The sequence below is a fragment of the Xyrauchen texanus genome, chromosome 27 (assembly GCF_025860055.1).
Source record: "Xyrauchen texanus isolate HMW12.3.18 chromosome 27, RBS_HiC_50CHRs, whole genome shotgun sequence".
NCBI classification, from domain to species: domain Eukaryota; kingdom Metazoa; phylum Chordata; class Actinopteri; order Cypriniformes; family Catostomidae; genus Xyrauchen; species Xyrauchen texanus.
The window spans coordinates 779,873-796,835 of NC_068302.1; the positions used below are offsets into that span (position 1 = coordinate 779,873).

Consider the following 16,963-nt stretch of genomic DNA (forward strand, 5'->3'; position numbering starts at 1 on the left):
CATCAGACTCCTGAGAAAATCCTTCCATAGTGTCAGCAACTGACGCGGCATCTTGTTCTCTCCATTCATGGAACCAGGGTTACAGTCGAACCATACCATATTCAATGCTTCAATCTTCTGTGCAGGTCTGGGCTGTTGGACTCCGGGATGCTGGTCAATATCCAACAACCCTTTATACAAGCTGATGGCACGTTATTATTAGCAACAGACAAAGTAAAACATCTTTTATAATCTCTAATATATGTTTTTTACCAAATTATATTGAAAGAAAAAAAATTACAAATTAAAACAATTATATATTTTATTTAGAAAAGTTGAAACATTACTTTATATCTCAGAGGGTCTTCTAAGAAAATAATTTAAATAAAAAGGCCAAAGTCCAAAATCCTTTGGTACTAATTTGTTGATAGTTTTCATCTTTTATGCAAGGTTGTGTTTTTTTAACATTCAGAAAAGCTTTTAATCAAATCCATGTTTTCTTTTATTTATTTATTTTATTCTAAAATCGTAGACAGAGTCAGCACAGGGTGATCTAGGGACACTGGCTAATGTGGTTACGTCACTAGCAAACCTGAACAACTCACTCAATAATGGAGACACCTCAGACAGCCAGCTGGATGAATCACCCAGTGAAATCACACGGTGTGTTATCATTGCAGACAATGCATGTGTGTGTAAATAAAAACATGAATTTGTGTTTACATGTAAATGATGTCACTGAAATATACATCACATTACTGCATACATTCAACAGAGACTAGTCATCTTGGCTGATTCTGAGTGTGGTGTGTGTGTGTGTGTGTGTGTGTGTGTGTGTGGTGTTGCAGTGCCTTTGACACGCTGGCTAAAGCTCTGAACCCCAGTGATGTTGCGGAGGGCCAGAGCCTGTCGGAGGTGGGCGGAGCTATGATACAGGTGATCAGCAGAGATCAAATCACACCGCTCATAGAAGTGGAGGGTCCTCTGCTTACAGACACACACGTCAATTTCAAGGTGAGTATACTAAAATCAAATTCTCACACACTTGCACAGTACTTAATATTGCACACTTACTGTATGTTTAGATGTAAAGTTTGGTTGTAGGAAGTCCATTTTCAGCATTCATTATGTCCATCCCTTAAGGAATACAATTCTGGCATTGTTTACTCACCCTCATTTTTTTCTAAATCTGTATGATTCTAATGGCTGTTTTCCATACAATGGATGCATACAGTGACCAGAAAAGGACCAAAAATAAAAGAATAATACAAGTAGTTCATACAAATGGAAACTATATTCATAGGGCCCCATTTAAGTCTGCTATCTCTGAAGCTCAGTGCTATGTGATTCGTCATACATGGAATGTCAGTCTGTAAGTTTGTATATTTTCATTCACGCAAGTCTAGGCGTATGTGGGTTGGTGAAATTGAGCAGGCAAATCACTAATGGGCTGGGTCAAGTGCAATTTAATTTAGAGGTTCTTCTCCAGTTATTGTACTGTCTGCATCCTATTATACTGTATAGAGTATATTACATTCCCGGTCTAGCAACATGAATATAATTGAAGACAGCCCATTCATAAGAATATGGTAGTGTAAATGGGCTGTATGCAATGCATTAGAAGAATAGAAATATGGACCATTTATGTTAGTTTTTTTGTAGATTAACTATGACCTTGTTGAATGTCAGGCATATTTCTATGACAGTGATCTGCTCCTTATATACGTATAGAAAATGTGGTGCTCTGGGTTTTTGTTTCTAGGATCTCTCTCTCTATGTGAGTCTGAAATACTACCTTTTTGCTCTCGTCCAGTTCGCCTGTGTCTCACCTTGACTTGACGGTGTTACGGGATGCTTGAAATATGCTTTGCTGCCTTTTCATTGTTTCACTATAAAATGTTTTATGTTTAAATTCTTTACAGAGTCTATTATATTTGGAAGGGCACTGTCAATCGAATCCAGACATGCTTGTGTAGCGTCTCGGGTGCGTTGTGTCATAAACATAAAATATTTTAGGTCACTATGTAAAGTTAAATATAGTTTAATACTCAATTTTTAAACACATCTTGAGATCCCTTAGTTCGGATTTGCGCTCCTTCGAGTGTTTTGAACGCAAGAACGTAACGCACGTTTGTGTTGTGCAGCTGCAGGATGGTTGTTTTCTTCACTGTATAAACTGTGCGTTGCTCACACAGCTGAAGTTGGTGTCTGGGGGCATTGTGATTAATTGCGTACATTTTTTGGGTAAAATTAATCACACTGAATTAACATGTTAAATCGACAGCCCTAAAAAAAAAGTATTATTATTATTGCCAAACTGCAAATGCAGGAACTCAGTTAAAACTTTGTGCCGAGATTAGGCATGGTTCTCAGATGTCTTATGGCAATGACCTATTTCTCAGGAAAACAGCAAATTGCGGTTTGGGCAAATCATTTACATACAGTACACCCCCAATTTGCATTTTAAAAAATGGCCCAGAAAAGTTTTGTTCTTAGAATAGCTCTGGCAGTATTTGTTTGCAGATGACACAGACTTATATTTTTTAATGCATGGCATTCAGACATTTTTAAACGTGGCTTAAGTATCCAAATATTTTTGGAAGCCACTATTTCTTCAGGAGTGCTCAAAGATTTCTGATTATTTTCTCTTTCTGTCTAGTTGACGATGCCGAGCCCAATGCCAGAGTTTCTGAATGTACATTACATCTGTGAGTCTGCATCACGTCTCCTCTTCCTCTCCATGCATTGGGCACGCTCTATCCCAGCATTCTTTGCTCTTGGGTGAGTCTTCTTTGAGTGTGTACTAAGCGGTTTTGGGGAGTAGTTAACTAAAATTAGTGATGCAAATAACTTAACTACATGTTTCAGTACTGTCACAAAATGGAGTTTCATTTAACTAGGTTTGGGAGGAGCAAGTCATTTAATCCGACCAATCACACTGCCTGTGTAAGAGTATATAAACAGGTGCTTACCTCTATGTGTCATCGAGTCTACTGGCATTGAGCCCTGCTCATTGCCCATGAAAAGACCATGCAAGTGACTTGGATTATCAGATCCAACTTCGGTGCAAAGCATTTGCCTTCATCAGAACAGCTCCTCTGTCCAAACAATCTCATTATTCAACAGAAGGTGACACAGCAGCTCATTTGATTTTGCAGTATTGACCGCTACCACGTTAAGTGTTATATTTTATTCCCATTTATTTTATTTGCCTACCGCAACAACCGCTCCACTGATGATGCCATTGCATCTACAACACACACTGCTCTCTCCCACCTGGAAAAAAGGAACACATATGTGAGAATGCTGTTTGTAGACTACAGCTCAGCATTCAACACCATAGTGCCCTCCAAGCTTCATGTGAAACTCCGGGCTCTGGGCTTAAACAGCTCGCTGTGCAGCTGGATCCTGGATTTCCTGTCAGGCAGACGTCAGGTGGTTAGAATGGGCAGCAACATCTCCTCATCACTGACCCTCAACACTGGAGCCCCACAGGGCTGTGTTCTCAGCCCCCTACTGTATTCACTGTACACACATGACTGTGTGGCAACACATAGCTCCAATGCCATCATTAAGTTTGCTGACGATACGACGGTGGTAGGTCTGATCACTGACAATGATGAAACAGCCTACAGAGAGGAGGTGCACACTCTGAAATGCTGGTGTTAGGAGCACAACCTCTCCCTCAACCTCAGTAAAACCAAGGAGCTTGTAGTGGACTTCAGGAGGAAAGACAGAGAACACAGCCCCATCACCATCAATGGAGCACCGGTAGAGAGAGTCAGCAGCTTCAAGTTCCTCGGTATCCACAAGCATCTCAAGCATCCTGACTGGCTACATCACTGCCTGATACAGCATTGCCTTCAACCGCAAAGCCCTGCAAAAGGCTCCAGGAAATATATTCCAGGCAGTGTATGAAAAAAGCTCTGAGGATCATCAGAGACTCCAGACACCCGAGTCATGGTCTGTTCTCACTGCTACCATCAGGCAGGCGGTATCGCAGCATCAGGACCCGCACCAGCCGACTACATGACAGTTTCTTCCCCCAAGTAATCAGACTTTTGAACACTTGATCTCTCACGATCAACAATCAGCACTGCACTTTATTAATCTTATTACCTCACACTGGACTGTCATAATTATATTGTCTGTTAACAACACACTGGCAACTGACTATCAACCGACAGCCTGAATATCAATACAGCACAATACAACCTACTGTATATTTTATCTATACATTTTGTATTGGATACTGTGTATTATATATTGTATGTATGTGTATTCTTTGTGTGTAATTATGTGTACATTTGATATGTAAATTGTGTTGTGTAAGTATGTTGTTTACTGTAATTGGTTTATGTCTCGTCACTGTCATGACTGATATGTTGCTCGGAACTGCACACAAGACTTTCACCTACTGTTGCACTTGTGTACATGGTAGTGTGACAATAAATTGATTTGATTTGATTCTGTCTTCTCTGTTCGACGACGCAGATTATAGCGTGAAGTTGTTTCAGCAAACTGGCTGCTTCGGCACTGTATACATCTGAAACAGCTCCCTACGGATGCTCATATGTTCTCCTATCTAAACTTCTCACACGGAATGGTCCATCACTGCTTCATGTCACTTGAGCTCTTTTACAGCTTCATTTGAATGCGAGGGAAACAAAATATGAACTATTTAATTCAAGTATCATTCCAATGCTTAGCAACATTTCAATCTGGTTGTCCCGCACAGGTGATTCCTGTCAGCCTCATTACCTCGCCATGCAGCTTGTTTAGGGCATGCTCCATTCAGTGATTCCATTTCTTCCAACTGCCAGCTCCTGCTCTGACCATTCTACAGATCACTATGGCCATATCCAGCCTATGTCCGAACAGACACAAGTCGTATTTGGCTCAGCAAAAGGCGGATCGCGTTCGGTGTCCAACTCATTCATAATCATTCCGCAAACACGCCTCGCCTCCTCACAGCAATCGAGCCTGCCTCGCTGCACAGCCCCGATAACCATGAAGCAAGCTAGCAACCTAATCATTGGATTACAAACTCTTAACAAGCTCGACCATAGAACCTCAAGTCAAGTCAAGTGGTTTTTATTGTCGTTTCAACCATATACAGTTAGTACAGTACACAGCAAAACGAGACAACGTTCCTCCAGGACCATGGTGCTACATAAAAACAACAAAGGACCAACATAGGACCACATGAGACTACACAACGAAATAAAATACCTATATAAACTACCTATATATACCTATATAAAGTGCACGTGAAAACATGTGCAAAAAGTACAGGACAGTACAACAAATTACTGACAATGAACAGGACAATAGACAGTGCAGCGCCGACCAGTACTCAGTAGTGCAAAAAGATGACAGTTTCTAAAAATGTAAACATAACATACTATGAGATAATGTTCTATGCACATAGCAGTTACTGAGGTAGCAGACAGTTATAAAGTGACAGTTATTAAAGTGCAACTCAGGACACATGTGTGTCAAACCAGTGTCTGAATATTGAGAAGTCTGATGGCTTGGGGGAAGAAGCTGTTACACAGTCTGGCCGTGAGGGCCCGAATGCTTCGGTACCTCTTGCCAGACGGGAGGAGGGTAAAGAGTTTGTGTGAGGGGTGTGTGGGGTCAGTCCACAATGCTGGTTGCTTTATGGATACAGTGTTTTTTGTAAATGTCTTTGATGGAGGGAAGAGAGACCCCAATGATCTTCTCAGCTGTCCTCACTATCCTCTGCAGGGCTTTGCGGTCCGAAACAGTGCAAGTCCCAAACCAGGCAGTGATGCAGCTGCTCAGGATGCTCTCAATAGTCCCTCTATAGAATGTAGTGAGGATGGGGGTTGGGAGATGTGCTTTCCTCAGCCTTCGAAGAAAGTAGAGACGCTGTTGGGCTTTCTTGGTTATAGAGCTGGTGTTGAGGGACCAGGTGAGGTTCTCCGCCAGGTGAACACCAAGGAATTTGGTGCTCTTGACGATCTCCACAGAGGAGCCGTCGATGTTCAGCGGAGTGTGTTCACCTTGTGCTCTCCTAAAGTCAACAACCATCTCTTTTGTTTTGTCGACATTCAGGGACAGGTTGTTGGCTCTACACCAGTTCGTCAGCCGCTGCACCTCCTCTCTGTATGCTGACTCGTCGTTCTTGCTGATGAGACCCACCACGGTCGTGTCATCGGCGAACTTGATGATGTGATTCACAGTCGTGAGTCAGCAGAGTGAACAGCAGTGGACTGAGCACACAGCCCTGGGGGGCCCCAGTGCTCAGTGTGGTGGTGGTGGAGATGCTGTTCCCGATCCGGACTGACTGAGGTCTCCCAGTCAGGAAGTCCAGGATCCAGTTGCAGAGGGAGGTGTCCAGGCCCAGCAGGTTCAGCTTTCCAATCAGGTGCTGGGGAATGATTGTGTTGAATGCTGAGCTGAAATCTATGAACAGCATTCGAACGTATGAGTCCTTATTGTCTAGGTGGGTGAGGGCCAGATGGAGGGTTGTGGTGATGGCATCGTCCGTTGAGCGGTTTGAACGATACGCAAACTGCAGTGGGTCTAGTGAGGGGGCAGCTGGGTCTTAATCTGCCTCATGGCCGAGCCTCTCGAAGCACTTCATGATGATGGGTGTAAGTCGCGACGGGACGGTAGTCGTTGAGGCAGGACACTGAAGACTTCTTTGGCATGGGGATGATGGTGGTGGCCTTGAAGCACGTTGGAACAACGGCGCTGCTCGGAGAGATGTTGAAGATGTCAGTAAGAACATCTGCTAGCTGGTCTGCACATCCTCTGAGCACTCTGCCAGGAATGTTGTCTGGTCCAGCAGCCTTCCGTGGGTTGACTCTACGTAGAGTTTTCCTCACATCTGCCGTGGTAAGACAGAGCACCTGGTCGTTGGGAGGAGGGGTGGACTTCCTCGCCATCACGTCGTTCTGCACTTCAAACCGAGCGTAGAAGTCGTTCAGCGCATCTGGAAGGGAGGCATCTTTGTCACAGGCAACTGATGTTGTCCTGTAGTTGGTGATGGCCTGGATGCCCTGCCACATGCGCGCGTGTCACCGCTGTCCTGGAAGTGACTGTGGATTCTCTGGGCGTGTGCGCGCTTTGCCTCTCTGATTGCCCGTGACAGTTTGGTCCTAGCTGTTCTTAGGGCTGCCTTATCGCCTGCTCTGAAGGCGGAGTCTCGGGACCTCAGCAGCGTGCGCACCTCCGCAGTCATCCACGGCTTCTGGTTGGAGCGTGTGGTGATGGTCTTGGAGAAAGTGACATCATCAATGCACTTGCTGATGTAGCTGGTCACTGATGCTGTGTATTCCTCCAAGTTGGTAGAATCGCCATATGTTGCAGCCTCCCTGAACATGTGCCAGTCAGTACACTCAAAACAGTCCTGAAGAGCAGAGATGGCTCCTGCTGGCCAGGTTTTCACCTGCTTCTGAAGCGGTTTTGTGCGTCTGACGAGCGGTCTGTATGCTGGAATTAACATAACAGAGATGTGGTCTGAGTAGCCGAGGTGGGGCGGGGCTCCGCCCGTACGCGCCTGGGATGTTTGTGTAAACAAGATCAAGCGCGTTCGCCCCTCTCGTTGCAAAGTCCACATACTGATGGAATTTAGGGAGCACTGTCTTGAGATTTGCATGGTTGAAATCTCCGGCGACAATAAACAGTCCGTCGGGGTGAGCGTTCTGCAGTTCGCTCATAGCCCCATACAGTTCACAGAGCGCTTCCTTAGCGTTAGCGCTGGGGGGAATGTAAACTACCTAACCTAATTGCTGCATGACTTTTAAAGCATTTAAACAATCCGTCATAATCTCACGCTCCACCCAAGTTTAAAGTAACAGGTTTAACACTGGACGATTCGGCTTTGCACTTCGCTTTATAATTACAATATTTTAGTTTCTCTGTAAAATGTATTACAAATCATCAATATAACCTAGTTTTTTTATTTACCACACTACTGAAAACTGTGCTATAGCATCTATTAAATCCAAATCTCAGGCACAAAAAATGATGAGTCATTTTTTGTGCCCACCAAGCCTGAAGGGAGACTTATGGTCACTCCGGGTGGCTAGGATTCACACGTCCTTCTGGGGCGACCCTGCCCTACTGCGGAAAATCTACTCATTTTCATGCTCCGTAACCGCCACTGTCTCTTCAGTGCTTCAGCGTTTTTTTATTCTCCATTTCTACCTGTTCTACACCTCCCAGTTTCCTATCCCCCGAGTGGACCCTAGTGTGAGGCTGCCTCCACTAGTGGCCCCCGCTCGTTCTATCATATTTTGGCACCTCTGCCCACCTCATGCAGATCTCAGCAAGTGCCTGATCAGAAAATACTTGGCACACAAGTCAGAACAGTCTGTCAGTCTGAAGTCTGAATTAGGTATAGACCAAATTTGTTGAATTTTGCTAGAAAGCTTTAGGAGTTAAGAGTAAGAAATTTTGGTCTTGGTTTAGGGATTATTATGTCAAGCCAACATAATAATATCACCTGATTATTTTACTGTATATCTAAAACAATTCTTTAAATAGCTAAAATGTAGTTAATGTAGTTAATAAGTGCAGTTATTATTTTTTTGTTATAATCATGCAGTTCTAGTGTGTATGTGCGTTATCTCTGATTAATGTGTGTGTGTAGGCAGGAGTGTAACACAACTCTAATCCGTGCGTGCTGGAATGAGTTGTTTACTCTGGGTTTGGCGCAGTGTGCTCACATCATGAGTCTTTCCACTATCCTCGCAGCCATCATCAATCACCTGCAGTCCAGTATACAGGACGGTATGACACGCTTAAACATCACATTACATCATGATACTGTTCACTGGTTGACTACACACTATCCTGACAACACAAACACAATGTTTACAGACTGTAATGTGTGCTGAATGCTTGAAATATATGATAAAGCAATAATAATAAGAATGTGTTACAGGGATTTTAATAAGGTTAAGGAAAGTTGCTAGGCTCGACGCAAAGTGGAAAAAACATAATCGTGGTAAAATCACAGTAACCCACTATGTTAGGGGTTTATTGCTTTATTATATCATATTTATAGTCTTTTTTTATGTGATGAAAGACACCAATTCTTCAAATTAAAAGTATTTTAACTATTAAAACTAAAACAGAGATGAATAAATGCTTTAACAATGTTTTGTTAATTGTTTGTTCATGATACTTAATGCACAAATGGAACCTCATTGTAAAGTGTTACCAAAAAACTTATACCAAGACATGAATAAGTACTTTTGAAAAATCTGTTTATAATCATATACACTCACATAAAGGCTGTTTTATTCTATATGAAGCAGTTTGCCATGTTGAGATCACGTCGCTTTATCTTGGGAACCCCCTTATTATTGGACATTTTCTGTCATGAAATAAATGAATCAAGCGTAAGTTTTGAGGTCATGAGGAGATTGTCATAAAGACTTCATTTCAAACACATTCATTTAGAACATATATATATATACACATGACTCTCTATGGAAGCCCATGTCTGACACATTGGAAAAAACATTGAGATAGGAAGTCATATTTATGAGGGAAAAGGTCAATTATTACATAAAAAATACTTATTATTAGTTTCAAAGTCATAATTATGAGATAATAATGTAAAACTTATGGGATAGGAATTATTTATTTATAAAAAAAAGTCTTAAAGTATTTACATAAAGTCTATGAGATCATTTAAGTAAAAAGTGATGATTATTATTTAGTCATAATTATGAGATAAAAAGTCATAGTTATGTCATATTTATGTTTTCATAGTGGTCATGAAATACCACAGGGTATTCAAATAATGTTTTTGCCCATCAGCCACTTTTTTATACCTGTCTGATATATATACAATTTTAATAATATTATTTTGTAATATAACAAATATTATTATCATTATCATTAATTTTGCAACATACAAAACAAGAACTGACAAGCAGAGAAGAGAAACTTCTTGTACAAGCACCATTTCTGAACCGTATGGAATTATGACACACATGCCAATTCACCTGATGTCATTGCATATAATTTGCTATGTATGGTAACATATACAGCCACAAATATTTGCAACCAAGCAATGTCAAAATACAGTATTGGAGACAATTCTTGCAAAATGTTTTTAGATGACCGAGAGAAATAGAGAAGAGTGAGAACTCAGTGCATGCGCGTGCTCCATGAGAAGTGCTTATGCTGCACTCATTAACGGCAGAGCGCCACTGAACCTCTGAACACACATCAACTGCTTTTCTTTTGTCTGTTCTTCCAAATACAATCAGGATTGTTTGTGGTGTGTAGATGAGCAAAATCACTCGCTACTGCGGATGAAATACCTGCACTGTTTATCTCTTACTATCTCATACTTTATTTTAGTTTTTTCACATGGCATAAATGGGCTTCCATAACTATGACATACAGTGTCATCACAATAAATGTGCATATCGGGTTAAAGATTAAGAGTAACTTCAAAGAATCTTCTGAAACAACAGTATCATTTAAGATGTTCTTAATAAGTGAGGTCATTTTTTATGAGATGCTAAACTACAAAAACTTCAAAATCTCCAATATCAGAAATAGTTGACATTAGATGAACACGGTACAATGTTGATAATAACTGCACAATGATGTCATGTATGTCTGTAATTCATTAACATCTAGTGTCCTCTCAGTAGACAAGTTATCGAGTGAACGCATTAAACTGGTTATGGAGCACATATGGAAGTTGCAAGAGTTCTGCAACAGCATGGCAAAGCTGGAAACAGACGGATACGAGTATGCATACTTAAAAGCCATCATCCTCTTCAGTCCAGGTACACATGCCAACAGTCTTATACAAACCTTTACCTCATCAAAGACCAAATTGTTAAATGGTTGAGTGTTTCAAATATTTTTAGGATATGTACATTATATTTTCTTGATCTATTTCTTCACCAGATCATCCAGGTTTGAGCAGCTGTAGCCAGATAGAGAAGTTCCAGGAAAAAGCACAGATGGAGCTCCAAGACTATGTGCAAAAAACATATCCTGATGATACCTACAGGTATGTTCTGCATTAAATGAATAGTTCAATGAAAACAATGTCATTATTTACTCAGTCTCATGTTGTTCCTAGCCCGTAAGCTGTTGTTTTTTCTGTGGAACACAAGATCATTTTTGAAGATTCTTTATGCTATATTTCATAGTGACCATGTATCATAAAAGCAGTCCAGTTACATTTTTGTGTTTTTACAATCTGAAGGGATGATTTGCAAAAAAATTATTAGGGTAAGGGTTAGTAACAGATGCTGTCGACGGAACTTGCGATGTATTTAATTGAATTGTTAATTGGTGATTTTTTTTTTGTTTAAGGGCTTTTATTTGTTGCTGTTTGGTTTGGCAGGTTAGCGCGGATCCTGTTGCGTTTACCAGCGCTGCGGTTGATGAGCTCCAGTATAACAGAGGAGCTTTTCTTCACCGGCCTAATTGGAAATGTACCAATTGACAGTATCATCCCCTATATACTCAAGATGGAGACTGCAGACTACAACAGCCAAATCACAGGCCCCTCTGTGTGACCCGTCTCATTTTCACCTTCAGACTAAAGGACTCGAATATATCACGTTATTTTGAACCGACAACAAGCTCTACCTCAAGAGGAGCTGCAACAGTGAAAGTCTCTTAGTATTTGAGTTACCCTAGAAACATTGTGTTAAGAGAAATGCATTATGGGACTTTGAGTCCCAGTGACAGGCAACATTAGATTTGCCTCTAAACATTAAACAGACATGGGCCTTTCTTTTGTACATTTACATTTATTCATTTTATCCAAAGCGACTTACAAATGAGGAATAGAGCAAAAGTGATTCATTATGAGGAGGCAACAACATTGAAGTGCTGCAATGCAAAGTTTCAAATTGTTCCAAGAATTACAAGTAGGGAGAAAGGTGAAAAACAGTGGTAACAGAATGGAGTGAGAATTGGGTATATATATATATAAAGAAAGATGAAGGTTAGTAAATGAGTAGTATTGTGTGCTCACGAAAGAGATGTGTCTTTACATGATTCTTGAAAATAGTTAGAAAATCAGCTGCTCAGGTGGAGATCGGAAGGTCATTCCACCAGCGAGAAACGTTGGAAGTGAAAGTCTGAGAAAATGATGTTGTGCCACTATGAGATGACTCCACAAGGTATAGTTCACCTGCCGATACCATGCTTCTGGAGGGCACGTAGACTTGAGGTTGTGAATGTAGATAGGGGGCGTGGAACCAGCGGCTGTTCTGTAAGAGAGCATCAATGACTTTAACGTGATGCGACCAACCATTGACAGTCAGTGCAGTTCAATGAAGAGGCGCGGCATGCGCTCTCTTCGGCTCATTGATGACCAGTCACATTGCCACATTGTGGATTCATTGCAGAGGTTTGACTGTACATGCAGGAAGTCCTGCCAGAACAGCATTACAGTAGTCCAGTCTAGATATGACAAGAGCTTGGACAAGAAGTTGTGTAGTATGCTCCGATAGCAAGGTCTGATCTTCCTAATGTTGTACAGTGCAAATTTCCATGATCTTGGTGATTGTGGTCCCTGAAGTTCCAGTGATTGTCAAACACAACGGCAAGATTTCTGACTGTCCTGGATGGTATAATTGTTGAAGAGTCAAGCTGAATGTTGACGTTATGTTGCATAGCTGGGCTCACTGGAACAATGAGAAGTTCTGTCTTTGCTAGGTTGAATTAGATGTGGTGTTCTTTCTTATATGAAATGTCTCCCAGGCAGGCTGAGATCTGTATAGCATTCGTAGAATCGTCATGTTGGAATGAGAGGTAGATTTGTGTGTCATCGGCATAGCAATGCAAAATGTCAAATGTATATATGGAGAAAATGAGAGGCCCAAGCACTGAACCTTGAGGTACCCCAGTGGCTAGTTGGTAAGACCTGGATATGGCTCCCCTCCAAGACACCCTAAAGGACTACCTGTGAGGTAAGACCGGTGAAGTGAAGACCAGTGGAGTGCTGTTCCTTTAATACCCATTGTCAAGGGGGTGGATGTAGGATCTGTTGGCAAACCGTATCGAAAGCAGCTGACAGAGAATGAGGACAGTTATTTTTAATGCTGCTCTAGCCAGTCTCAGAGCTTCAGTAACTGAGTTGAGCAGCAACATTGACAGCTATGATTCTTTGTTGCTTAAGATGTGATCTCTGATAATATCAAGAGTTTTGCTCGTGAATCTCACAAAAACATGTTCAGGTCATATTTTACCCCAAAATCAAAAGAGAAAAATAAGCAATTACATTTTGCATAAATAAAAGGAAGCCTATTTTTAGGACAATTCAAATTTCTTGACAGTATCGTCCTCAAATACTATGGTATATGAATATATATATAAATAAATAAAAATACTTCGGTTTAAAAAATATAATTTTATTTGGCATTACTGTAATGAAGAATGGATTTATATTATTTATTTATTTATTTTAATGCAAAAATCTTCATGATCCAAAAAAACATGCATCATTTTGCAAATAAAATAATACAAGTAATATGATAATGATATTCACCCAAAACAAAATGTGCTGCATTAGTCTCCCTCTGAAGTACTGTTTAACCTCAATCTGTGGTTGTCAAGCTATAATTTATTAAGACATGTCAGATATGAAAAGGGTCTTTCATATGACCTTAGCGGGTCTGTTTAGATGCTTCTTTTTGTCCTGATTTGGGATGAGAGTGTGGTGTGCCACAGCTCATTATTATTGTGTATGTACTGTATCACCTCTGCTGTTATGACAATCCCCTTACAGTATAACGCTGCGCTTATCCTCCTTCAAATCCTCTTCTGTGTATTTCATTGAGTCTAACTCAAAAGTCATCAAAAATCATCAGTTAGTAAATGACATTAATTATAGGAAATATTTCAAATTTGTCTATAGTATTTGGAATTTTTTAGATGAAATATATCCACAACAGGGCAATTCAATGCAGTTACCTTACTATAAAAAAAAACATTATTTGCAAATAGATCATTTGTAAGACACTTAAAGGGAATTTTGTCATCTTTGCAAATCAATGTAATGTAAGTATTGACATGCACTTATTTTACATGGTTTTTGAATCTGAAATGTGTGTGTGTGTGTGAAATTATGACCTTGAAAGGAAACTTCCAGTCCATTTTATGTTTCACACTTCACCTTTAACTATTCTTGGTTAACTACAAATGAAGTCAGTGTATTTTTACATTTGAGGAGTGCAGAAGCATTTGCAGACTCTTCTACTCATTTCAGTTGGATTTGAATTGGTAATCACCACCACCAACTGTGCAATTGAACTCAGAATAACACCTAAAATATGTCCAAAATGTGCCTCATATATTTGAAAACATACAAAGCAATTCACAACAGTTGTTTTGCATTTGCATACATAGATTTATTCAGTGAGAGTATTTCTGACTGAACTCTGAAACACTTTGAGTCCAAATCATGTTTATAATTTCCGTCTCTTGTACATCTTGACAGAATTATTGTAATGACCTTTACCATTGTTGTATATAGTAGTTTGAGTTCAAACATGAATGATAATGGACTGTTGTTGAAACGATTGTGATTATAAACAATCAGCATACATATGTTGGCATTAATATTTAACAGTCTCAAATTAAACCGCATATAAATTGCTTAAATAATTTCATAGTTTCTGGATTGATCATTGAAAAGTGAAGGTTAAAAGTCATCCCTTCTTGCTCTTATTGATTATGGCCAAAACATTTAATATTCTCTTTTTTAAATGGTGTATTAAAATGTGTATTATATGATGCTTAATGTTTTTTTTTTATTATTATTTGAATCTGTCAAAGACTGTTTTTATAGATGTTGTAATATCATGTGACATTTGTAGACGTGTACTATCATTACTATGACTGCATATATTCTTATTTCCCCCATTTTCCCTAACCTATGAGACGATAAGAAATTTGTGCATGAAGTAGGTTATGCATTTTATTAAATGCTATACAGATGTGGATTTTAAATATTGTGGATTGAGGAAAAAATATGTATATATATATATACACAAATATACACACACATATGTATACACTATGTGTGTATATACGATATTGCGAGACCAGACCAAGGCAAAAAAAGAATAACATTTGTAGTAATGAACTTGTTTGTATATCTTGTGGAGCAAGGAATGACCTCATTGTCTTTTCAGTGAAAGCCTTCTTTGTTTTGTTGTGCATATTTGAAATATATTATTCAAATCAATGAAAGAATATTGTGTTTGATTTTATATTGTTTTTTAAAATATACTATTTCAGTGTTCCTGTGGCTCAATTGATACAGCATGGCATTAAAAAAAAAAAAGTTTGTGTGTTTGATTCCCAGGTAACACATATACTGATAAATGTATACTGTACCTTGAATGCACAGAAGCCGCTTTGAAAAATGCATAAATGTAAAAAGATAGGGATGCACTTAACTGCATTGTAAGGAAAGATGTTCATGGGAATCAGACCTGCAGCCTTTGTGTTTGATGCTCGTATTATCAGCAGACTTAAAATTACTTGGCAATTATACTGTTTTTATAACAAAGTTTAATGGATATTTAAATCAATTGTTATATATAGTTACATTATAATAGTCAGTGACTAAATCAGTAGGTAAATGACAGCAAATATATAAAGGGTTAAGTAAATACACTGTGAATTCAGTAACAGTATGTTGAAATTTCTTGCGTTAAACTGTCTACATGTTTACTGAAATATGAATGAATTTAGTATAGACTCTCTCACTCACTGAGAGAGTGTGTCTGAACAATACTAGGAAGACTTCTATAGTTTGAAGCCAAGGAGAAAAGGATCTACCTCCTTGCGTGGATCTTGATATTCTAGGTCAGCGCTACTCAATGCATGTGGCCCTCGAGCCATCTTTTGTGGAATGCGTTATAATTTCATCATCAAAAATGTATTTATTTATAGCCTATCAAATGTGCATGAGTTGTCCATTTGCCAGAGTATTTACAGTAGCTCTCTGTATTGCTGAATCACAGATAGAAAGGGAAATAAACTGCAAAAGGATGTAATGAACGAAATAAACAAAAAGTATATCGTCTTGGTTACTATTGTAACCTCCGTTCCCCGAGGGAAGAAACGAGACGTTGTGTCGAAGGAAGTGAAGGTGGTTTCTCAGATGCCGAATCGTACCTCTGAACCTGAGAAAAGGCCAATGTCAAGTTGGCAGACAGAATTTGCATATTGCAATTACAATAGAAACCAAGACGTTCCCCTCTGTCACTCTCTCGACATTGTGTCGAAGGAAGTGACACAAGGGGTCCATATAAAAACGCCACGCACTGACCGTGTTATGTGACTGTCGAAACAGGTGCAAAGCAGGCTATAGCTTGTTAATGGCACCTGTATCGAGTGCACGTAGCCCTCCCCAACGCCCCCTCAAAGAGTTTTGCATACCACCTTAGGTTTTCCCGCACCCCTGAGGTGTTACATGCTAGCATGGGAGCAAGCCCAGCATCCGCGGCCTTCTCTCTCACTATTGACGCTTTTCCATTACCAGTACCAGCTCGACTCGCCTCGACTCGACTCGCTTTTCGCTCCGTTTTCCATTGCAGACAGTACCGCCACAAATAGTACCCGGTCGTCATAGCGACGCCGCAGGAAACTGCCGTGACGTAATCTTATACGCGACACACATCCGCTACCCACACACACAGGACAATGGAGGAAATCGAGTGTATGCTGTTTTTGATCCTCGGGATGTGGCTGTTTCTCACAGCAAGAAGACAAACGTTGTTTCATGAGAGGCTGAGGGCAGCAAAACGAAACACTGCTGAAAAAAACAGGAGAGTTTGGGAATTACTACAGAGTTCAGACTACGAGACGAATCCGGTTGTTCAAAGCCGACGCAAGAGGGTAAGTTATGCTAACATAGCTAACGTTTGCATATGTGTAAATACTACACTATATGCAAAGTATTTAATCAACTTTATAGCTACCAGTATTACGTACTAAAATGTGC

At 40.1% G+C, this 16,963-nt stretch overlaps 1 protein-coding gene across 5 annotated transcripts in view; it reads left to right on the forward strand.

Annotated features, from left to right (window-relative positions):
- Positions 1-15,204, forward strand: part of nr2c2 (nuclear receptor subfamily 2, group C, member 2) — a 61,421-nt gene extending 46,217 nt beyond the window's left edge. For 2 of the 5 annotated variants that reach the window (XM_052093736.1, XM_052093732.1), the window contains 8 exons: positions 126-213; positions 512-642; positions 828-993; positions 2,639-2,760; positions 8,606-8,745; positions 10,629-10,769; positions 10,894-10,999; positions 11,339-15,204. In XM_052093736.1, the coding sequence (XP_051949696.1) occupies positions 126-213; positions 512-642; positions 828-993; positions 2,639-2,760; positions 8,606-8,745; positions 10,629-10,769; positions 10,894-10,999; positions 11,339-11,513 (1,069 nt within the window). In that variant the 3' untranslated portion in view covers positions 11,514-15,204. Of the gene's footprint in view, positions 1-125; positions 214-511; positions 643-827; positions 994-2,638; positions 2,761-8,605; positions 8,746-10,628; positions 10,770-10,893; positions 11,004-11,307 lie in introns of all 5 variants that reach the window. The other 3 variants (XM_052093737.1, XM_052093734.1, XM_052093733.1) reach the window with 3 other exon arrangements.
- Positions 15,205-16,963: the final 1,759 nt, after the last annotated feature.